The 25,412-nt window shown below is 32.6% G+C and overlaps 1 protein-coding gene across 18 annotated transcripts in view; it reads left to right on the top strand.

Moving 5' to 3' along the window:
• Positions 1 to 18,907, top strand: part of LOC132796862 (potassium voltage-gated channel protein Shaker) — a 202,983-nt gene extending 184,076 nt beyond the window's left edge. For 10 of the 18 annotated variants that reach the window (XM_060808193.1, XM_060808192.1, XM_060808201.1 and 7 more), the window contains 3 exons: positions 2,422 to 2,612; positions 3,593 to 4,027; positions 4,879 to 14,627. In XM_060808193.1, coding sequence (XP_060664176.1) covers positions 2,422 to 2,612; positions 3,593 to 4,020 — 619 coding nt within the window. In that variant the 3' untranslated portion in view covers positions 4,021 to 4,027; positions 4,879 to 14,627. Of the gene's footprint in view, positions 1 to 2,421; positions 2,613 to 3,592; positions 4,028 to 4,878; positions 14,628 to 16,552; positions 16,928 to 16,951; positions 17,270 to 18,299 lie in introns of those variants that run through there. The other 8 variants (XM_060808194.1, XM_060808202.1, XM_060808197.1 and 5 more) reach the window with 4 other exon arrangements.
• Positions 18,908 to 25,412: the final 6,505 nt, after the last annotated feature.

The raw sequence follows: 25,412 nt of genomic DNA, 5'->3' as shown, positions 1-25,412 counted from the left end.
AATGTATTCTCGCTTCGATTTAAGTTGAAACTACTTACAATATTTCTATTCTTATACCCAATATGCAAACCTAATTGTTGTTGTCACTTACTTTGACTCGCTGAGCTGTTTATTATCTATCTATCTATATATATATATATATATATTATCTAAATATATATGTGTATTCGTTTCGATTTCCTATTTTCAGTTTGATTTTGATTTCTTTTTCCATTGCGTTGCATTTCGTTTCTCCGTTGGCTATAAACTAAGCGTAAATTTTACCTACCATCTATATATTCTGCTATTGATCTTAATCATTTCTCTGATTTAACCGCCTTTTTATCTAACTGTCTATAACTTGTGCCACTGTGTTCTGTTGCCGTTCCGTTCCGTTCCGTATCGTTCCGTTCCATTACATTCCGTTCTGGTTCTGTTCCCCTCAAAAAACATTTAAATTTCAAAACCAAAACCAAAACAAATTAAGCAAAAGCAAAAAAGAAAAACAAACTTTGCCTTTGCTTAATGCGAGAAAATGCTATTGAAAAATATGCAAAGAAAAGCTCTATGAAATTAACCAGTTTTTCTATCATTATCAATGTAACGTTGTGTCGTTGTTTAGTTCACATAAACCAACAAAGATACAAATGATGCCAGAAACTCGAAACAAACACACAAATCTCAAGCGCTGCACTGCGTCACACTGTACAGTGTGCACTCCAGTTCCATCAATAAGCTCATCAACACACACACACCCACACACACAGACACAGACACTTATACTAGAATTTACTATTGCAGCATGCCACGTGGCGTGGCAATATCGATAGCGATACCGATACCGATACCGATAACAACTGCCGATAACACGAATTTAACGCAATTTTGTTAGCTGCTCTTATCGAACGCATGCTGCATGTCCATTCCAAAAGATTTAAGTAAACTCCAGTTACCCAATACAGACTTAATACTTAATACAACAATCACACACATACAGAGATACACACTCACACTTACACACCTGTACCCATACACACACACACACACACACACTAACATGCAAAGTTGTTCGGCCGTGGCTCAATCATCACCCTCCAAAACCTTACCCGAGCAAACAAACCCCCAACCCCCAATCCGCTACCCCCTTATCCAACACTGCCTTGCCCCGCCCCGCCCCGCCCTGCATCGCCTCGCCTTGCCTTACCCGTGCTCAAGTCGCGCATAACTTTGAGTAGTTCTGTCACTAAAACTTTTGTTATACGCAAACTTTCTTCCCCTCTATATCTCACTCACTCTCTTTCTCTCTATCTCTGTCTCTGTTTCGTACTCCCATTATTTCACTAACTCACTCGTTACCTGCCGTGCACCTGTCTTACTCTCTTGCTCGCACTTGTGCAATACTTGTTATTATGTCTGCATATGTATATAAAAAAGTAAAAACACGCAACACATACGCTTACTATTTTCCACATACCTATGAGGAAATTAAGAAAAACGAAACCTTAACCAAAACCCGAACCTGAACCCGAACCCGAACCCGAACCCGTACCCGAAGCAAATGAAAAGAGAACACAAACCACTTGCAAACTCGTTACTCGTTACTCGTAACTCGTTACACGTAACGCTACTCGTTCTAAGTGTTGTGTGCTTAATTTCGAGTACTCTTTGCTAAACTATTATTTCGTTTTACTATTTCTACCGCTATTGCCTTTATGTATACTCAACTCTATAAATATATATATATACTTATATCTACTCATATCTGTATACGTACATATCGTATAAGTTTGCTATCACTGCCAGCCAATTTATATATATATATATTATATCTCTATATACAAACCTATAAACTATAATTACAAAATTAAAAAAACAAATAATTTATATATATAAAAAAAAATACCAAAACGAGAATTACTCTTACTTTACATTTCTTATATATTTGTATTTTCATTTTATTTATCGTTCGTTCGTTAACATCGCTCGCTTCATCCAAATAAACAAACCAAAAATCCAAATACAATAAAATTATATATCTCTATAAATATATACATATACCCATGTATATATCTATATATCAAATCAATTTAATTGCAACAACAACAACCTAATCAAAAACGAAACTCGTTAAACCAATTTAAAAAAAACAAAAAACAAAACCATAACAAAAACGCACCGAAAACTCCATAAAAATAAAATATATCACGACAAATTCAACAAAAATCCAAAACGCCACAATCTATATAAAAATGCCAAATGATATATAATTGGAAATTGAATTGCATTGAAATTCGTTTGATACACGATATGCAACAACAACAAAAAAAATCAATTAAATCTAAAAACACAAATCCAAAACCAAATCGAACCAAAAACGATAACGAAACGAAATGAAAATGAATTTCAATTATATGTATCGATAAACGATAAAACGATAAACAGACCCGTCGGCGTTTGGGGCAAAATTGTGGGATCATTGTGTGCGATTGCTGGTGTGCTGACAATCGCACTGCCGGTACCGGTTATCGTCAGTAATTTCAATTACTTCTATCACCGCGAAACGGATCAGGAGGAGATGCAGAGCCAAAACTTTAATCATGTTACTAGTTGTCCATATTTGCCAGGTACATTAGGTAAGTTGAAATGTGCACTGCGCCTCTCTCGTTACCTACTACTTCTCTACTCGCATCGCATACACAATCACAAATACCGACTGGACGGACGGCCTCAAAAAATTGAGATAGTCATACTTGACACACACACACACATACGTACACACAAAACAAACGCACATACATAGATACCTACCTTACACACACATAGACACTCAGTCTTACACTCGATAACAAAAGAGCCCGAGTCGAATAAAAATAGAAACATTTACGAAGAAAGAAACGAAATCCGTAGGCATGAAAAAAGCTTGATGCCGCAGCGTTGCCGTATCGTTGGCAGCTTCTGACCACGCATCAGCAGAGTCGCATCAGTGGCAGCGTCAAACGGCAAACAGTGGCAACTCTGGCCCCAATTGCACTCCATTGCATGCGACTGTGCTAGAGATGGACCTACAAAAAAAAAAAATGAAAAAAAAATGAACGTACTTACACGTACTGTGTGTTTTGTGTGTAACAAGAACTACAAACAAAAAACATTTTTGTAATTAATACATTACAACTGTATGTGTGATCTCCTCTTTCTCTCTTCTCTCTCTCTTCTTTTTGTTTCTCTCTTTATTCCGCCAATCAATGAATGAATCAATCAATCAATGAATCGATCAATTGTATTGCGAATTGATCTATCGACTAATATATATCTGTATAAATCAATTATGCTGTAACCCAAAAAAAACAATCCCACAATCCGAAACCCAAAATGAATCCCAACAAAATGAATGAACAACTACTTCCTCCGCCTCCTCCACGATGGTATTCCCACAATCACAATCACACCACACACACACACACTCACACACAATATTGTTAATACTAACTACAACAACACTGCGACAACTACAAACAACAACAAACAATATAAATCGATCGATAACGTTCGACAACAAAAAAAAAAACCCAAAACCAAAATACAACCACACTAAACAAATGCATAAAACTACAAGTAGGTCAACACTTGAAGAAATCATCGTTGTCTGAGTCCTCATCGGATATGATGGATTTGGATGATGGTGTTGAATCGACGCCGGGATTAACTGACACGCATCCTGGACGTAGTGCAGCAGCTCCATTTTTAGGAGCATCACAGGCGCAGCTGCAACCGCCGCAGGCAACGCAGCAGCAGCAGCAGCAGCAACAACAACAACAGCAGCAGCAGCAGCAGCTTCTGCAGCAGCAGCTACAACAGCAGCAGCAGCAGCAGCAACAACAGCAGCAGCAGCAGCAGCAGCAACAGTTGCAATTGCAGCAACAAAATGGCTTCAAGCAACAACAGTCAACAATAAGCGTCAGTGCGGCAACCGGCAGCGCTGGCAGCAGCCTCACAATGAGGCACAACAATGCGCTGGCTGTTAGCATCGAGACCGACGTTTGACTACTGGGTAAGTGTTCGCTCTTACTCTGACCCCCAAAGTTCCCGCCCCCCCTACTAAGTCTCGCAATATAGTATGTATCTCTGTCTCTGTGTCCATCTTTCTGTAAACACACACACACCCACCCACCCACAATAACCCCGCTGTCTTCCTCCAGTCAATCCAATTTTGAGCAGTTTCAGTTAGGCAAATCTGAGACGTAACGTCTCCCTTCTTTCTCTCTTACTCTTTCTCTTTCTCAAATTTCAATTTCAATTCCAATTCCGATTCCGATTTTTTTTTCGAGCACCTGTCTTGATTCCCCATTTCTAATGCACCAGCACACAAAAAGAAATCTGCATATAAAGCGCCAATCGCAGCAGCAGAAAGTAAAGTAAACTTTAAAGTTTAGCATAACATTAATTTGATAATGTAGTCAGCCATACTTTACCCAAAAGTTAAGTCACTAATTTGGTATTATTACTTAACTAATTTATATATGTACATAAATAATTAAGCAAAGAAAAGAAATTTAATGTGTAGCCAAATTTTTAAACAGAAAATCCACTTTCGACTGCTGCAATTGAAACTTGATAAAGCAGCTCTATATTGTCATGCCAAATACTTAAACATTTATTAATCGAATACAGTCAGTTTATCAAAAGCATTTAACTATTTTCTCTTTTTTTTTTCTATCCACTTGGCGCGCGCTCTCTTTCTCCTTACCACGCGATTTGTCCATATGTATGTCTCATTATATTGCTAAATATACAATAAAATATATAAATCTGTCTATATAATATAATTATGTATCCATCTACTATGTATGTATCGATCCGTATGTATTTCTAACTCTGTGCAATGCATCGCACCACTTGTAGTAAAAAAGATGTTAAGTGGTATAATATTGGCCTTGTCAAGTGTTACGTTGGATGCCAGAAACGACTACAAAAGCTGTTTAAGTTTAATTTAAGTAGAACAAATAACAAACAAATTTAATCTATTGCTAAATTTAATTAAATTTAATTAATACTTAAAAATTAATAACAACACAAAATTACAGAAAAATACCAAAAAAAAAAAACAACAAAGAAAAAAGAATGAAAGAAGGAGGTAAACGTAAATAATACATTTAAAATATATAATTTAAATAATTTAATGCGTAAAGTAAACAATTAACTAAATTTAACATTACAAAATGAATAACAACATCGAATAAATAAAAGGAAAACAAATCCCAAAATTAACTGAATATAATAATAATAAAAATTGATAATATGCCATTATGTATAATTATTATTATACATAAACGAATGCAAGCCGATGAAACCCTTAATCACACATTTTAAATTCAATTGAATCACACACAACCCAGAATCTTCATCCATGAAAATGCAGTTAACGAGTCAAGCAAAAGTTCAAGTGCATAGAATTAGGCAAAATATCCGTTTACCACAATCAAACACACACACACACACACACACACACACACAAATGCAGAGCATATGCAAAGAAGCCTTAACTCAAAAATATATTCGCAGTCTTGCTCAATAGATCACTTAACGATTGACCTAAGGCCAAAATCAAAACAAATTAGTAAATACATATTTCTATGAAACGCAAACATTTTGTCTCTCCAATGTCCACTCTTCTTATTTGCAAACCGGTTTTCGCTAACGGGAAATCTAACGGGACTTTCTAAAAATAGAACTGAAAGCATGAACACGTGTTCACTTGTGAAGCGTTGTCGATTGTTAAGTTGAATGAATACCTTTACAGTGTTGTTTTTCCGTTATCCGAAACTCTCCAAAGTCGACCATCAATTCTCTCCATCTGCAAGGCTATAATTGTCTCCAAAAAGTTCTTTGGGCCTGCTTTCAGCTCAACTCTACTAAAAAATACACATTCTGTACGAAGCATTTTACACACTCACTCATACTCATACACAAAACAGAGAGAGAGAGAGAGAGAGAGATAGAGAAAAGTATTCAAAAGAAGCATAGTAAAAAAAAAAACTGCCGTAATATTAATAAATACAATTTGTATAGTATTTAACAATGAAAATAATTGATATAGCAAATATGTATATGCTTTTTAACTATGACAGATGAAATACTCACTCAGCATAGCCACAATAATACTCTAATACACATCACATACGAGTCACTATATGTAGAGGGACACAACACTGTAGCCAATCGATAGACTTGAACCGATGATCTCCTGCTAGGCATTGTTCAAACTCTTACGAATTTCCGCACAGACAAAAGAACTCGCTTCAAATTATTAAAAACAACCCACCCAACTGCCCAAATACCTAACCAAACACACCCACACATAATGAGAAACTGTATAAAATAAAATAATAAAAAAAAAAAAAAAAAAAACAGAACAAAAACAAAAGAGAGGAACCTGCTAACTTTCTGCTTAAATCTCCCCCCGAATAAAAACGAAATAAAAAGTACAAATATTCATAAAACACAAGATAAAAATAAAAAAAACAGGAAAATGCAACTAAAACCAAAGCAAAAATCACAACAAATTATTTTAAAGACAACAATATGAAGAACTTCAACAACAAAAATAAATATAATTAAATAATTCTTAAATAAAACGACTGCAATTAAATGAAACTAATACTAACTTAAAGTCACAGATAATTTTGAGATAAATACAAAACAAGGCAAATCAAATATTTATAAAAAAAAAACCTAAAAAAAAAAAATCCACAAAAATTAAGAAAATTATTATGAGGAATCAGAGGAAAAGAAAGCTGAAGGAGAGATGCAACAAAAACAAAACAAAAATGAAAGATAGAAAACGCTCTTATGATTTTATAAAATAAAGCATAATAATACTTACATATGTATGAGATATGAGATATGAGATGTACATACGTACACGCGAGTGTGTGTGTGTGTATGTACATATATGTGTGAGTGTAGAGCTGATATCAATGTGAAGGAGAGCTCTATAAATAACCAGATGGAGGCGTATTTGAACCCAAACAATACACTAATGTTGCTTGCCGCAGGAATAGCCCCAGGGATGATATTCTGTTCTGCATAGTTCAAATACTTTCTGCCAAATATGTATGTATGTGTGCGTGTATGTGTGTGTGTGTGTGTGTGACTGTTGACATTGTGACACGCCTCCCCACACACTCCCTAGCCACATGAAATTTCGGATGCCGTCTACCAGAAACCAAAGAATAACTACGAATACGAATACGAATACGAAGACGAAAAAAAGAAAACAGAAAACAGAAAACAAAAAACAAGTCGACTGAAACTATGCAAATACGCTTTTGCATGGCTGTATTTATAAATAAATATCAACAAATACCCACAAAACCAAAAAAAAAAAATAAATTTATATATATACATACTTACAAATAGCTGTATACAATGACAGATAGTATTTGCAATATATGTGTATGTAGAAAGCAAACTGATTAAAAATATGTTAATCATAAATAAACATTATTATTGATTATAATAATTTATGTACTCAATGTTCGGTCTGCCGAATGTCGAATACCTTTCTAGAGGAAAACTTTGTGATCGTTGCCAGGAAATAAATCGATTATGAAATGAAATCGGTGAACTATACATACCATAAATCCGATAGAGTCTTGCCTTTTTAATAGCCTGCAATCTGTGGAACAATGTAGAGCGAGCGATATTAATGGGTATAGCGATGAGATGATAATATCCTCTGCAAGGGTAGATAATAAGACACATTGAAAATGATTATGTGTTGAGCGATGAGGGTAAGATGTAGAAGCATTCAAGCGTAAATATTAAAGCTTTGAAAACCGTCCACACACATACACATACACATACACATACACGAAGACGACAAAGAGTCACACACATACACATACATAGGAACACACACACGCGTCAAATACCATGAAATAATGTATACAGACGAATGAGCAGCAGCCTCCGCTCCCGCCTCCCGCCTCCCCCGTCACTGCCCTAACACGCAGCTGCAAGGCAATGTCAACACACCCACACACCCAAACACACACACACACACATACATGTGTATTTTGGCATATTTGTATGAGCTTCTTAAGAATGCTGAATGTTTTGGAGACAAGAAACAAAAAACGAAAAACTCAAACGAAAACGAAATAAGAGAAACGTAAAGTAAAAGCAGCGAGAGCAAAGCAAAGCAAAGAATCAGCGATAAGTATTAAAAGAGATAGGGAGAGATAGAAAGAGAGATAAAAAAAAGGATAGAGAGAGAGAGAGAGAGTAAAAAAGTGCAAGTGCAAGTGCAAGTGCCTTAAGGAACCCAACACATACTCGTCATGCGCCGGGTCGTGCCCTTCTCTGCGCATCTCACTGAGACTAGATGCCAACTGAGCTCTTGGTTGGAAGACGGCAAGCAACCGATATTGGTAATATGCATTAATAACTACTATCTGAGTAAAGTAACTATGACTAAAAGAAGATAAAGGAGAAGAAGAAAAACACTTGACTACAACTTCAACTGCGCTACAGTAAACGCTCGCTAATACTCCCCGATCGAAGCACGACAGATACATATGTTAGATAGACACATACGGCATAGTAGTTAGCAAGGGAGCTGGAAAGTAGATTCATATCAAGCAAACAAAATATAATGCAAAGATTCTGTAGAATTAGACACGCAGGTGCATATCAACTGGGTCAGTCAGGCTTCACTGTAGCGTACCTATTACTCTGCTGTAAATACACTTAAAGCACTTTCAACTTTCGATGCAACAGCAAATTAGGTGAATAGTTAATTGGTATTTTGTACAAACAAATGGGAAATAAACAAATCGATAAACAACTAAAAATCAATAATACAATTTAAACCGAAAATAAATAAATAAATAACACACATCATAAACGAAATTATAAAAAAGCAAATAGAATTATCATCTAATGTACTATATATGTTATATATAATATTGTATTGTATCTAGTCATACCAAAGTCCTGTATCTATAAAATAGAACTAAATGCAACCAAAGCAAAAACAACCTCCAGACATTTTAAGGCAAAACACCAACAAAAACAAAAAAACAAAAAAAAAACAAAAAAACAAATTCAAACATTTTTATTATTTACATATAAAGAAAAGAATTCGCTTATTTAAACTTAAGTTTTATGATTTAGCGTGAAGGATTCTAGCATAAGGTAAAAAAAAAAAAAAAAGCAAAATGGACTCGTTCGAGTTTCGAGATTAAAATAAGGTTGTTTTTTTTTTATAGGCATTAAACTAGGCAATTGACTAAATGAAAAGTGACAGCTAGCATGAATAACAACTTACTTATTGTGTATAGATCGAAGTACGAAAATGTCGTGGATTCATAGCGGGCATTAAGTTATTCATTTTGGACCCATTAAACAACAATATTCGTTATTCAAGAGCAAGAACAAGAACAAGACGAGCCATTTCAATTGACTACTCTTAACACTAGCAAAGAATACCGAAAAAATACCAAAAATACAAATATTAAGAAAATTTGGAATAAATGTGTTCAGCGACAAAATGTTATTATATGTTTAAATGAATAAAATTAAAAACCCCAAATTGAATGGAAATTAGAAAGATAGAGATAGCGATAGTACGATAGCAAGATGAAATGAAACAACACAAAAATTTAATTTAATTAAATTTAATTAAGTACATTAATAAAATTCTAAACAATTCAAAATTGTATATAAGTACATGTAATGAATGGTAAACTACAAATCCAGGCTTACCCTCCCAAACAAATATATCAATAATATCACATTGTATATTTCAAAAACAAAAAAAAAAAAAAAAAAGAAAATCACAAAAAAAAACAAATAGCTCATAAACCAAAAAGAAAAAAAAATTAAAAATTAAACCAAAAAAAAAAAATGAAAAATTGAAATTGAAACTCATAAGAACAACAACCAAGAAAAGAAAACCCAAAAGCTGATCATTGAAATAAAAAAATACGCTATGAAAATATGCGGAAAAAATGAAAATCACATGAATTTTTTTGTATTTTAGATTGAGAACCAAAAAACATAAAAAAAAAAAACAAAACAAAACAAAAGTCAACATACTTTTGCCGTATATAGAAAACTGTGTAACAGTTGCAATCCGACCTGTAAATATGTAATTGTAATTGGTTTTTGTATGTGTGCAGAGAACTTTCTTCGTACTTAGCCATTTGTCAGTTCGAATCATGTACAATTTGTTGTAGTCTAAACTGAATCCTTAGTTTTATTATCCAACAAGTAAACTACGCTCAAATCGAACACGAACACGACACACAAACACTAAAACACAAACATTAAAAACGATTGTATATAATCGCAATTCTTTCCAACTTACCTGAACTCAAGCTTCGGCTATTCTCTATACGTACGTTTTATGTTTTTAAATGATATCATAGTGCAACGCATATAGTACAGCTAATTATTAACTTAAAATACTACAAATCACTTAGTCTCTATACTAGTAAGTATTGCCTACGAAAGTCCACTTCCAAGTACTATCGTGTACTTTCAAAGTTCATTTGCAAGCTCTCAAGAAGCTTGCAAGCTCATTGCAGGCACTCATTTTCGAGCTTTCAGCTTCCATGCATTTCACAACCGAAGATTGAGTGAAATGACTGTAGTATATGTGTGTTTTTTTGGTAGGTCAAAGATCCGAGCACTGTAGAACCAAGAAAACATTTCTAGGCACCAGCTGAGACACATACTCTACTATACATATACTATATATACTATACAATGTATGTAGTATATGTTATACATAGACACTTACACACACCAACACACAACAGCGAACTAGATGCGATTAGAGCTAAAAGCATTTCATTGGTTTTCATATTAGTATTTCGTTTAGAACTATGTATTTATCCACAAACAAAAAACAAAAATCTTTTTATGCTTGACCTACGAGTACTTCGGATACTCAGCTGCCTGCATTTAAAGAGCTATTCAAAAGACGAGACTACTTATCAAAATAATACAAAAAAAAAAAAACAAAGCAAACGAGAAAACGAAATGCGAAATTCGAAATGAGTAAGAAGCAAACATATCGTTGTAAATCAACTACGTACCATAAACAAGCTAAATTGATAAACTCGTAATACAACAACAACAACACAACAAGTAATAATAAAAACAATAAAACACTAACTAAACGTTTACAAACTTAATACAAGACACAAACATAAGAACTGTACTTAAAAGCAAAAATAATCTAACAAAAAACCCAAAATGAAAAAAAATTGAAAATTGAAAAGTATAGATGAGATGGGAAAAATTGAAATAATACTAAAGAATGAAACGTAAAAGGCAACAAACACTCTATTTTAATTCTCGATTTCAATCCAAAACAATCTTTTCAAGTTTTCCATTAAATTTAATTACATAATTAAAATAAAAAACCGAAATCCATTTAACGTAAATAATTATTGTACAAGGTATACAAATACAAAATACGAATACTTATCTACCTACCTACTTACTACAAGCATATTTACTACGAGAACATACTAAATACGATACGAGATACCAAATCAAAAAAAAAAAAAAAAAAAAAAAAAACTCCAACAAAAAATACAACATAAACAAGCAACTCAAAACACTCTTCTAAAATGCTTCAAGAAAGAATAATGCTAGCAAACAAAAACCAAAAACGAAACAAACAAATTTCTATTAAGGACAAAGACTGCAAATAGAGATTTAAAAATATTAAAAGAAATTTAAAGTAATAATAAACATAATACTACAAATAAATAAAGCATATTAACAAGCTAAATAAATAATTCAATTCAATTCAACTCAATTCAATTCAATTCAGATTGAAAACGATTTCGTTTGTTGTTCCTTTCAAGCATTTACCGCAATTAATTAGTTTGTCATATTTTTTACGAATAATAATTTTTTGAATATATAGTCATATGTATTGTGCGAGTGTGTATATCCATTCATTTTTATATTACGAGTATTAGTAAATTTAAAATTAGTTTAGTTTAGTTAGCCGCCCAAGAAGACAACAGCAACAATACTTCATTACAGCCAGTAGTACTTTAATATGAAATGCCGCAAACAAAAAAGGAGATTTTTTTTGCAATCAACCAAAAGAGTAAAGTAATTTTCTCAACCAGCTGCAGCTTATCAATAGTAAATTTACATTTATAACAATAAATGAGTAAACCAATAAAACACAAAAATAGCTATACGAATTCCAAATGCAGCAAACGCATAAACCAAAAACAATAAAACCAAAAACAAATAAAACAAAAACCAAAAACAATTAATAAATGAACAATTTAGTATTACGCATAATAACATATTGTGACTACAATTAAAAGGCAAAAAATGCATAAAACACTTTGACACACAACAAGAAACAAACCAAAAACAAAAAAAAAAAAAAAAAAAAAAAAATAATAAATAAAAAAAAAATGGAGAAAAAAACGTAAAATGAAACCAAGAGAAATGTTGTTAAGATTAAAAATGAAATGTTTTATAATCGTTATTCAATAAAAATAAAAATACATTAAAAAAACAAAGAACACAACTAATATCAAATAATAATCTAGTAAAGCAAAGCATAAGCCCAAAACCCGATACAATGATCATTGCAATTTGTTATCTAGTTATTCGCTAAGTATATTCAATATATATTTTTCTTTATATATTATCAAAATAGTTAAGTAATTTCAAGTAGCGTATTATCCTAGTGTCTTAGACTATATTTAAAAGTAGCTTTTCTTCCATTTTAAACATTTTTTACCCCATTTTGAACGCATGTCAAAACATTTACTTAGTTCGGATTTGGACTGGGAATCGTAATCGTAACCGGAATCAGGTTTTGCCCTTTGGCTTTCCAAATGGTTTAGTTGGTATTCCTAAGCTTTTAAGGTTGATCTAATATATTAAGTTGTACATAAGAACAAAAGTAATTTTGTAGCAATGACAACAACTCAGCATCAGCATCAGCATCAGCATCAGCATTAATCATGCCTTAGCAACGACACAAATTGCCAATTGGATTGTCCTTCCATCATCCATTTAAACTACTATTACTTACTCATATGTATATCATAGTCTAGTGCAGTTCAGTCGCATCATTTAGTGTTCGATTGAACATCAAAGACATCTTTTTAAACGTCCCTTTTAAAAAGCCCTTTCAAAATAATCATCGATGCGACGTTTGCTGCAATCACTGAGCATTGAGATCAGAGGCGTGCTCTCTCTCACTCTCTCTCTGTCTTCCCCCTTCATAAACGGTGAGTGTGCCCAGTTGATCTGGTTGTGTAACGAAAAAAACAAAACAATGTGACCAGTCATGTGTATAATGCCTGATATCGTCGTTGTCGTTATCGTTATCGTATCGTAATCGTAATCGTAATCGTATCCTTTAATTGTCTTTGGTTCTTATCATACATTGTGCACTGTGGAAACGCGCACCAAAACTTTGATTTTGTTTTTAATATACCATACACATATGCATATGTAACATACATATGACTATGTGTGATCGATCATATTGTTTGTGCGCTTCTCGGTCAAGCAGTGTTTTTTTTTTTTATTTATGTTTAACATACCCATAATATTTCTACTATATACATACTAATCTATGTATGTACATATGTATGTATACATATATGAAGCTCTATAATCTAATATTCTATATACTTATCGAACTGTACAGATATATGAATATATATATGTTTATTCTTTATGCTTTCGACATTTTGATATTTTGTTTTGATGCGTTTTTGGTCTATTGTACGGTTTTGTCTTTCTTTTTTGGTTTTCAATACTCTTTTCGGTTCTGTTGTGGTAACTGTAAGAATCGCTTCAGCGCTGCCTGCTGCACCCGCCGACAACAAAATATATATATATATCCTGCTACAGCTACTACATCAACAGTAACCGTAACAGTAACAGTGACAGTACAAGTAACAGTAACAGTAACAGTAACCGTAACAGTAACAGTAAACGTAACAGTAGATGCTACAGTATACAGTAACAGTAACAGTAACAGTAAGAAGGCCAAAGCTACCCAGCAACAGCAGCCGCAGCAAATCTCCAAAACGAATGCAAACGAATGAAACGAAAGAATGTACAACAACACCAGCAAAAAAAATATATAATACGAGTATTAACAATACTATGAAAATAGAAAAGCGCCTGCTCTGGCTACGGCTACAGCTATGGCTGAGGCTTTCGACGGCTCCTGCTTCTGCTCCTAAGTCCCGTTTCCCTGTGCTTCCCGATTCCGGTGCATGTGCGTTAAGTTGCTATAATCGAATATAACTTGAATCGAGCAATCGATCAATCTGAATCACAATAAATAAACGAGCAAATCAATGCAAAATGCAATTAAACAAGGCAATCAAAACCAGAAATAAAAAAACATACAATAAGCAAAAAACAAAGAAGTCGATAAGATAAAAATGATTAAAAAACAACAAACAAAAACAAAAACCAACGCTCGCTCGCTCGCTCGAACGCCCGCCCGCCCGCTCGCTAAAGCAAAGACAACCACCACAAACAAAACAAACAACACTTGGCGCACGCTTAGCACATTTGCATCCACACACACACACATACACCTTCCACACACACACACACACACACACACACACACGAAGAAACAAAGAAACACACACACACACTAAGATTAATTACTCGTACTTGATCACGTAATAACACACAGAATTTCTTGGCTTTGTTTTATGATATCGTTTTTGCGCTTACTTTTACCAAATACTCGAATGAGCATTATTCAACTACTAATACTACTTGCCTACTACTTCAAATCGCTTAACTATACTTATATTTATATATATAGTTATATAAACTTATTAACAAAAGCAGCAGCTACAATTACAACTATCAATTACAATTACAATTACAATCACCGAAAAAAAAAAATACACCATACCCGATACTCACCAAAAATCTCACAGTTTTCTTCTTAACTTGACACAACGAACAGTGCTGTGCGCTGTTAAAGGCAACAGCGCAACACTGTTAATGGCAACAGCGCAGCACTGTTAATGTTAAGAGCTCGATCTTAACTTTAACAGAGCACCTGTTAATTTGGCACATTACAAGCACCTCAAATTTTGTTGAAAGCACACAAACACACAAACGAATTTACCAAAGACTCAACTCAAACAGACAGTCAATCAATCAATCAGTCAGTCAGTCACACACACACACACACACACACACACACACACATACAAGCGAACATACACAGAGATATAACATACACATACACACCGTATCTATCTCTGTCTATCTATCTGTATCATGCCAGTTACTAACTCTCTTTTCTTCAACGTACGTCGCTCTCTGCCGAAGACACACTGGAGTGCGTGCTTGATTGATCAGTACTGTTTTGATTTGAAGATGACAATGTTGATGATGATGATGATGATGATGATGATGATGTGCGAGTAGTACTGATTAATCGGCAGCAAGAAAAAGAAAACTGATCAGATCTGATCCGATCCGATCGGATCTGGTTTGGTACCGTTTCGGTTCGGTTCGATTTGCTTTGGTTTTTCTATATATGTTCATTTTTATGTCAAGTTTAACAGCGACGACGCCAAACGCCGGCACATTTTGTTTATTCCATTTTGGCAATACGCTTTCGGTTTTTTGTTAGCCAACTCTATATACAACATATATATAGCCAACTTTTCTGTTCTATGTTCAAAGCGGTTCAGACGCAAGCGCAATTTAATAACAACAGCAATTTGCTTTCGATGTGTACATACCAAATATATACCAATATCAATATATCAATACCAAATATACCAAATATCAATATATCTCACACACCACACACACACACATACACTGTGTCACAAACACACACACACACACCTACACTTATTAATATTAATATACTTGGAGTTAACAACACGACAACAACAACAACAACAAAAATAATACATTCTTTTGGGTTTGCTTTCTTCTGTGTTCCGTGTACTAATTTCTTACAACTTGTATCGTTTCTAACAGTTTGATTTTGTGTTTGACATCCGACTACGCATCAGCGTATATCGGATATTGATATATATATATATATATATATATATATATATCGATGACTGTGTTATTATCAATTAACTCATTTCATTTTCTTTACCTTCTTTTTTTCCTTATATACTTATAAATATATATAAATACTACCTTATTTACACACTGCGTTCGTTCTTCTTCTACGTTCTTCTTCATACCAAATCGACAACAACAACAAAAAATATAAATAAAAAAACTATAAAAAAATAATATTAAACTAAATATATATATTTTTTTACAATGAATACAAAAAAATATATATCTTTATACCAAATTGAATCGAAAACAAATTTGCATATTTAAAAAAAAAAAACTAAATATTTTAAATATACAAAAAAAAAAACTAAATTAAAAAAACAAAAAAAATTCCAAAAAAAAAAAATAAAAAAATTGAAAAAAAAATCGAATACTCGAATATTGCCATATGAAAAATGCAAATAAAAAATGCAAAACCAAAAATCAAAATGATAAATAGGCCCGTCGGCTTCTGGGGCAAAATTGTCGGCTCTTTGTGCGTGATCGCTGGTGTGCTGACAATCGCACTGCCGGTACCGGTTATCGTCAGTAATTTCAATTACTTCTATCACCGCGAAACGGATCAGGAGGAGATGCAGAGCCAAAATTTCAACCACGTTACAAGTTGTTCATATTTACCTGGTGCACTAGGTACATATATATAACTACATTAAAAAAAAAACTCGTTTGCCAAATGCCACGCCCATTCGATCATACCATGTCAAAGCAATGCTAATCGATTCCTTTTCTATATCATCCCCTTTCCCCAACAACAACAACAACAACAAAAAAAAAACGAAAACCGTAATTTTCTCCACAAACACAAAAAAAAAAAAATACCGAACCCAAACATATTTAGGTCAACATTTGAAAAAATCCTCACTCTCCGAGTCGTCATCGGACATTATGGATTTGGATGATGGCATTGATGCAACCACACCAGGTCTGACTGATCATACGGGCCGCCACATGGTGCCATTTCTGAGAACACAGCAATCGTTTGAGAAGCAACAGCTGCAGCTCCAGCTGCAGCAGCAACAGCAGGAGCAACAGCTGCAGGGACAGCAGCAGCCAGGACATCTGCAGGGCCAGAACGGCTTGAGGAGCACAAACAGCTTACAGTTAAGGCACAACAACGCAATGGCCGTCAGTATTGAAACCGACGTCTGACTACTAGGTTAGTAAACGGTCTCACTTTACGACTTGCATTTCATTTTATACCCACTGCCCATAGGGTTTTTCCTCCTATAGAGGAAGTCATCTCCGACCCCACAAAGTATATATAATTGATCAGCGTCAACACCCGACACATTATAGCCATGTTCGTCTTTCTGTCTGTCCGTCTGTCCATATGAAAAACTAGTTCTCAGCGACTACAAGATGTTGAGCTGTAATATTGTCTTTGTGATACCCTTATATTTGATTGTGATCAGATACAAATTGTAGATGCCATTTAAGAAAAGGCTGCTGAAGTCCGGGTTTTGTTCCTTTGGTTCACAATCAGGTATATTGTGTACTCTATGGTGTATAATGAGAGTGTAATAGTATATCGATATACCACATAAAGCCAATGGTATATGTTAGTATTTTTCTATTTTCTTTTTTTTTTGATAAACTAGTATATTGTATAGTATATGATATGTTCCGAGTGTATCAATATATCGATACACCAAATATATTTTCTATTTATTTTTGACAATCTAGTATATTTTTGTACTCTATAGTATATTTTGAGCGTAATAGTACATCGATATACCAAATATAGCCGACGGTATATGTGAGTATTTTTCATTATTTTTTGATAATCTAGTATATTGTGTAGTCTATGATATGTTCTGAGTGTATCAATATGTCGATATACCAAATATAGCTCACATTATTATTTTCGTTCTTTTTTTTACAATATATTATATTGTGTACTCTATGGTATATGTTGAGAGTATTAGTATATCGATATACGAAATATAGCCAACGGTGTATTTAGTATTTTTCGTTAATTTTTGACACTCCAGTCTATTGTGTATTCTTTGGTATATTTTGAGTGTAATAGTATATCGATAGCCTACTGTATATGTTCGTATATTCTGTATATTAAAATGGTATATGAAAAATACCGAAAATATCGAAATGGGTATCGGGTATCTCAGAGTCGAGCACACTCGACTGTAGCTTTCGTACTTGTTACTCATTTTCCAATTTATTCGCAGTCAAACAAATGGAAAACGGACGAAACTTGCGCAGTGAAATGTTACGTTGGATGCCAGAAACGTCATCAAAAGCAGTCTAATCTAGAATTTTATTAATAAATAAATATTAAAGTAATAATAACTAGTAAGCAGCGTAGTTGTAAATTAAACAGCAAATGTAAAACAAACCTACACACACACACACACACACACACATACAAACACAACACATACAACACACATATATACACACACACACAGACAAACAGCCAGCTCAGCAGGCTTGATAAAATAGCTAAAAGTCAAGCTAGCGATAGTTTTTTTTTAATATTCTAATTCGGCAGCCACAATTTACACAGCTGCTCAAGGAACACACACGTACACAGACATACACTCACACTTACACAAGGATAAACAAAAGATGAAGAAAATGATAACTCAACTTGATACCTATGTTCAAATTTAGCAATTAACTACTAACAATCGTTATAGTCACACACAAAACACACAAAAAAAGAAAACAAAAGCAAAAAAAAAAAAAAACAAAACAAAAAATGAAAAAACCATCATAAAAATTAAAAGAAAAAAAAAAAACAAAACCAAAAAAGAGAATTATCTTAGTAGTCTAATCTAATTGGAGTTTCTTCCTTTCTTTAGAAGCTAGCTACAAAAACAAAAAAAAACAAAAACGAAAACAGAGAACAAGAAAGCAACAATACATACAAACATACAATATCTTCTAATTTTATTTTCAACTTTAAATTATGCTCTATTATTAAATATTAGTCAAATATTAGTAAAATCAAAAAAAAACAAAAAAGCAAAAAAAAAAATACAAAATAAATGAAAGATCAACAACAACAAGAACTAAGGCAAGGCAAAAGCAACTAAAAATATAAATGAGGGATAATAAATAACAAAGAATGAAAAGCGATTGTGATTGACAACGAACTCATCCTTACTGATCCAAAAATAAAATGTCCATATTTCGGTTTTTTAATCTTTGAAACTTATTGAAAATTGGCAGATTTTTGCATAGTGAAGTATTTATTTACAATTTGTAGCGCTGCCAGCGATACGTTGCAGAAAGTGCGCACAAAGAAGAATTGAGGAAAAACAAAAAGAGAGCAAAAAAGTTTACGCTCTTGAGAGCGTAAATCGTTTCGTAGTGAATTGAAATAGAGAAGAAAACAACTTAAACGTCCGTCGCAATGAGAGAGGTATCACTGTACTCATAGAGTACATATAATTATGTATAAAATATGTAACTAGAATTTAAGTAGCGCCCCAATTGGCTGATAAATCTAGAAGAAAAAAACTATGCTTAAGATTTTGTGCCGTGGGGATGGGAGCGTTGTTAATTCATAGTCGTTGTCACACACACACACACACACACACACACACACACACACACACAACATTTATACATACACACACACACAGACACATACACAAATAGACACTCACACATGAAAATGCTAAAACATCAAACTGCCGTTAAGTTTAAAATAATGAGTAAAAGAAAGGATTATATATACAAGTAAAAACTTAAAGAAGAATATATATATAACATATATATATATATTTGAATATATGTATATGATATTGTGTTGATGTGTGTGTATATACATATATTTATTGAGATGAATATATGCATGTACATATATGGATATATAGTATATCTATATGAAATAAATATACATAACAAAACTAAACTGCTATTTTGTAAATAAATAAGTCGGAGCTGAAGCTGAACATATATAGACATAAACATAAAACGAACCCCAAAGAAACGTTTACAAGAACAACAACAACAACAACAACAAAAAGCTGCTAACGATACAAAAACAATAATTAAACTTAGCAAATTGCTATACAACAAATAAAATGAAAATGCTATAAACGAACCACAACAACAACAACTACTCATAAATGGCCGTTAATCTTCCAGAAAAAGGCCTAACCCCAAAGAGAAAAAACAAAAACAGAAAAGGAAACGAAACACTGCTGCTTATAGCAAAAAAAAAACGAAAATTAGAAAGAAAAAGAAAAACAAAAACCATAAATGTATGCCATAAACTATCCACGTTAAGGTCGAAATCAAATTTCTTAGAAGTTGCTTCAGTTTTTCGGTAGTTTGTATCTCTGCATACTATAAATATGCATTATATAGGTAAATGTACATATGTGTTTCTTTTATGTCTCACACACTTAAGAACCTGTTAACTGTTTTATCATTTTCAACTTATGTGTACTTTGTCTTTGTCTTCCTTTTAATCGTATCAAATGCATCTTTATACATCGTTTATTTGAACGTTCAATCTAGCGACTTCAACTTTTGTCCAAAATGCTCGAATCAAATTTTGGGAGGAAACCGAACAACTTGTAGGGCACCTTTTATGATTATTATTACACTGTAACACACACACACACACACACACACACACACACACACACACACACACACACACACACACATATTTCTCGAAAGAAAGAGAGAGACACAAATGACATTCGTATGCTTCCATATCTAGTGAGGACTATTAACTGAGAGGGACTGTTAAATTGCTGTTTCTTGTTTCATTTCCAATATTCCAATTACGCGCGCGCTTTGCTTAACATGAACATAACCTCAATTACTTTGGACCACAGTAAACACACATCTCACGAACAAACCAAGAAACCAAAACGGAAAATAACTAAGCTGAAACATACGCGTACACATACCTTGAGATAATATACATATACAAATATACATATATATATATATATATATATATATATTTAGAGGAGTATATCTATGTATGTAATTATGATATGATATATATGTAGATATGCATCTAGTATGTATCTAGTATGTTTCCGATAAAATATGCGACTGAATAAAAAGTTTTTAATTGATTTGCTGCTTGTTGTAATTAAGAAGAATTTAAACAAAATACAAAACACACAAACAAAATAATATTTATACCGACAAATACTGTAAATATGTAAAAAAAAAAAAAAAAAAAAAAAAAAAAAAACGAAAAAGAGTAAAATAAATCAAATCAATTTACAGCTTTGAATACCGTCCACACGCACACAGTAAACGATTAAAGCAAATACATAGATGAGGATCTCTGACGATCAAAATAATGAGAAAAAATAACAAAAAGCAAAAAAAAAAACATTTTTAATTATTATGGATACAGCAACAACAAAATAAGGGATAACGAAATAGCGAACAAATGAAAAGGAGATGAACATTTTTAAGTATACTTGATTTGGCCTTAAGCATTAACAATGATAATGATGTCGCTGTCGATGATGATGACGATGACGATGACGATGACGATGTGCAAAATTTAGTTATAAACAAAAGTTGAAGTAATCGTTTGGGCGCCCATACGTGTATTTTTTGTATATTGGATATTAAACTTATATATAGTTTGTATGTACTACGTAAGTGCATATTTATATACACATTATATATATACATATAGTATATATATTATACTATATATATATGAAATTATTATATATATTTTACATTTTGAAATATTTGATTTCTTGAGTTTTCGAGTTCTTTGGTTCGGTTCCTGAGATGAGGAGGTAAGAGTACAGTACAGCCAATTAATTAGACAAACAACAACATGAGAGCAATAAAATTGAAATATGAATTATGAGAGAAACATATATAAATGATACGTATAACAAGAATTATTATTATGAAAATATATATATTTACATATATATTTGAAAGCAAACACAAAACAAAGAGAAAAAAAAAAAACAAACAAAAAAATATATATATTATTATTATAAATATCGTATTACAATATACATAACAAACAAAAATAAAAACATATCGTCTTCAAGTCATGCAAGAAAGTTTTTTTTTTTGTTTTTTTACAAGTATTCTAATGCTAGACAAGGCTTACTAAGTAGTTACAAAAGACATAGAAAGCTAGATGAATGAAAGAGCGAAACGCGGTATATAGGAAGTAGGACATCAGTGTGAGAGTGAGACAGCACTATGGTAGCGTGTAACGGCAATTCAGAGAGAGACAGCAAGATAGCAAGAGCAAGCGAAAGAGAGCGAGAGAGAGAGAGATATGGCGTGGTGTTTGTCTGGGCCAAGCTTTTGGCCAGGTCAGACTAAAAAAGTGATATAAAACATACATATAAAAACAAAATAACTTGCCAAAATAATTAAGTTTAAACATAATACATAATAACAACAACACCAAAACCAAAACCAAAACAAAAGAGAAATGAAAGAAACAACTATGTTCTCTCAAAAACTGAGAAAGCGTTTAGTCTATGCCTAAAATACAAAGAAGAAAAATGAAAAACGAAAAAAGAAAAAACAAAAAACAAAAAACAAAAAAGAAAGAAAAAGTTCAGCCAGCAGCAGCAGCAAAAATCTAGTTTAATAGATATTTTAATATAGGCAATCTTATTATAATAATAATAATACTAAATACTAAATGCTAATACTGATACTAATGCTAACACTAATACTAATACTAATGCTAATACTAATACCAACACTAATAATAATCATTATGGAATCTAATACTACAACCTTCAAGCTGAGCTTTGCTATCAAGAAACAATTTCCAAACCGAACTAAACAAAAAACAACAACAACAACAACAACAACAATCGAAACCAAAATGCAAACCACAACAAAACGAAACAAAATTAACAATGAAATTCTTATCAATAAATATTATCGCATAAATGAGAAATCTTACCAATAAAGTTGTCAATTTGCGTTGCCTATTTTCAAATTTGGTTTAGAAAATTCATTAATAAAGAAGACTGGAATAAAAGCAAAAAAACAACAACAAAAGAACATAAATATACTTATATAGACATACATACATATATTAATGAGAAAACAAGGTCAATACAAATACATATGCGTAGCGTTCGAAATGCGTTCGAATAATAAGCAAAACCAAAAAATAAATAAAACAGAAAGAGGAATAATAACAATAACAAAATAACAACTTACTTATAATGCACACATACACACACACACACACACACAGATATATATAGACACATGCTCATTGATTAAGTCGAAGCCAGTTTTAACCTTGATTTTGATAAAGCAAATCAAACATCCAGAACAGCAGCTATAGAAATTAGTGAACGCAAGAATACGCTACAATTGGCAAGCACGGCATGCCGTTGGCTTAAATACCCTTGCTTAAAAGCTTAACTTACTTACAATACAGTCGGTCCGCAGTGCTCTCAACTGCTTTACAGTTCGTTCCCTTCTCAGCGATGTCCTCGCCAAACAAGCAGCAAAAAATGTAGCATACTTTTTTGCAGCTATGCAAATTTGTTTATCTTCGTTTTTTCCTTCATCACAGATTCATGACAAATATTGCAGGGGTATAAATCAAAATTAAATCAATTATTATGAAAAAGCATAGTTATATTATTAACTAAATACTTGCAGAAACACACACAAACACACACACATACACACACACACTCAGAAATACACTCAACACATAGAATAACAGAAAAGTATTAGTACATGTGCAATTTGAATTTGGTTTAAAGAAATTATTTGAATAGTTTTAAAACAGAAATCAACAGCAAATAGAAGACAAGAATATGAATGAAAGCTGCATGCAAACTAGCAGCGAAAGAACAAAAGAATTCATGTAAAATATGCGTACAACAATAAACAAAACAAAAAAAAAGTCAAATGAAAAACAAAAACAAAGAACTACTTATTAAAATAATGCTAAATAAATATAAATAAATTAATATATATAAATATATATGTATGTATATATTATATATATATAATATATATATATATATAAATATGATAAAAGTAAATACGCCGCAGCAATTAAAGAAAAAGTTGTTAAGATTCTAAAAGTGAAATGTTTTATAAATAGTTAAACCAAAACAAAAAAGCAAAAACAAACAAAAATTGACAAAAACAAATTTAAAAAACAAAACAAAAAATTATTATGTATTAAATATGAGAAATGAAAAAAAAAAACAAAACAAAACACAACAGCTAAAATACAAGCATACACAGAACAAGAACAACAAAAGCAACAACATTAACACCAAAACAAACAGATGAGCAAGCACAAAAATTACCGTTTGACTTTCAAAATTAACTTCAATTAAAATTTAAACCAGCCGAAAATATATTCATAAGACCAATTGGATTCCAAAATTGCGCAGCTTCAATTGAGATTTTAGAATGATGCTTGATAAATGTAATACTCAATCATTTGAATGAAGATGGGCAGCAGTTGAACACCAGATCTATTTTACACACTCACACATACACACACACACACACACACACACACACACACACAGATACACACACAGACAGAAGCAGACACACGTTACTTTATGAACACAAAAGCAAATTAAATGACAAAAGTATATAAAAATAAATTATGCTAAAAAGAACAACTTATAAAATACAACTCAAATCGCAATCAAGTGTACTTCTTTTTGGGTGACTTTTCATCAATAAAAATTTAAGGAGGAGTCTTTATAAAGTGTGGTGGTAAGTATAAAATCATGGCTGATTTTTCAATCGGATGCTGCATAAATATGAACAGAAATGGCATTACTCCTGTCGAAAGAAGAACATGAAAAAGTCTGTGCAACAAAATGTTAGTTTCCTCGATCACATCTGAGCGCAGGACGCTAGGAAAAATATTCATCAGAGCAGAAATAATGAATTGTCTCCAATAGTTCGGATTATTTAAAAAATACACCATTTAAAACTAGTCTAATCCTGATCTTTTGGTGGACCTTGCCTTATTAACGGCGTAAAAGTAACAAGCAACAAACAAGGTAACGACTAAAATACCAGAAGAGCATAAGCAAGCAAGCAGCAAGTAGAGTCACCTACTATAAATATACATCTTGTAAAAATCTTAAAGCCATTAACGTGCCAAATTATCTGCTGAAATACCAGGCGATCATAAATCAGGAGCAAGCCGAAAGACAGAAAGCTCACCACGTACTTAGTAGCGCCATCTATTATTTATATTCGTACTAACCAATAAAATAACGCAGCCTAAAAGTATGCTACAAAAATGATAAGATGCAAATTCGTGTATTTGCAAATTAACTACTTCCTAAAAGTAT

Source organism: Drosophila nasuta, chromosome X (genome assembly GCF_023558535.2).
Source record: "Drosophila nasuta strain 15112-1781.00 chromosome X, ASM2355853v1, whole genome shotgun sequence".
Taxonomy (NCBI): Eukaryota; Metazoa; Arthropoda; class Insecta; order Diptera; family Drosophilidae; genus Drosophila; species Drosophila nasuta.
Note: the sequence above shows the minus strand (reverse complement) of the source record. Positions and strands in the feature narration are given on the sequence as shown.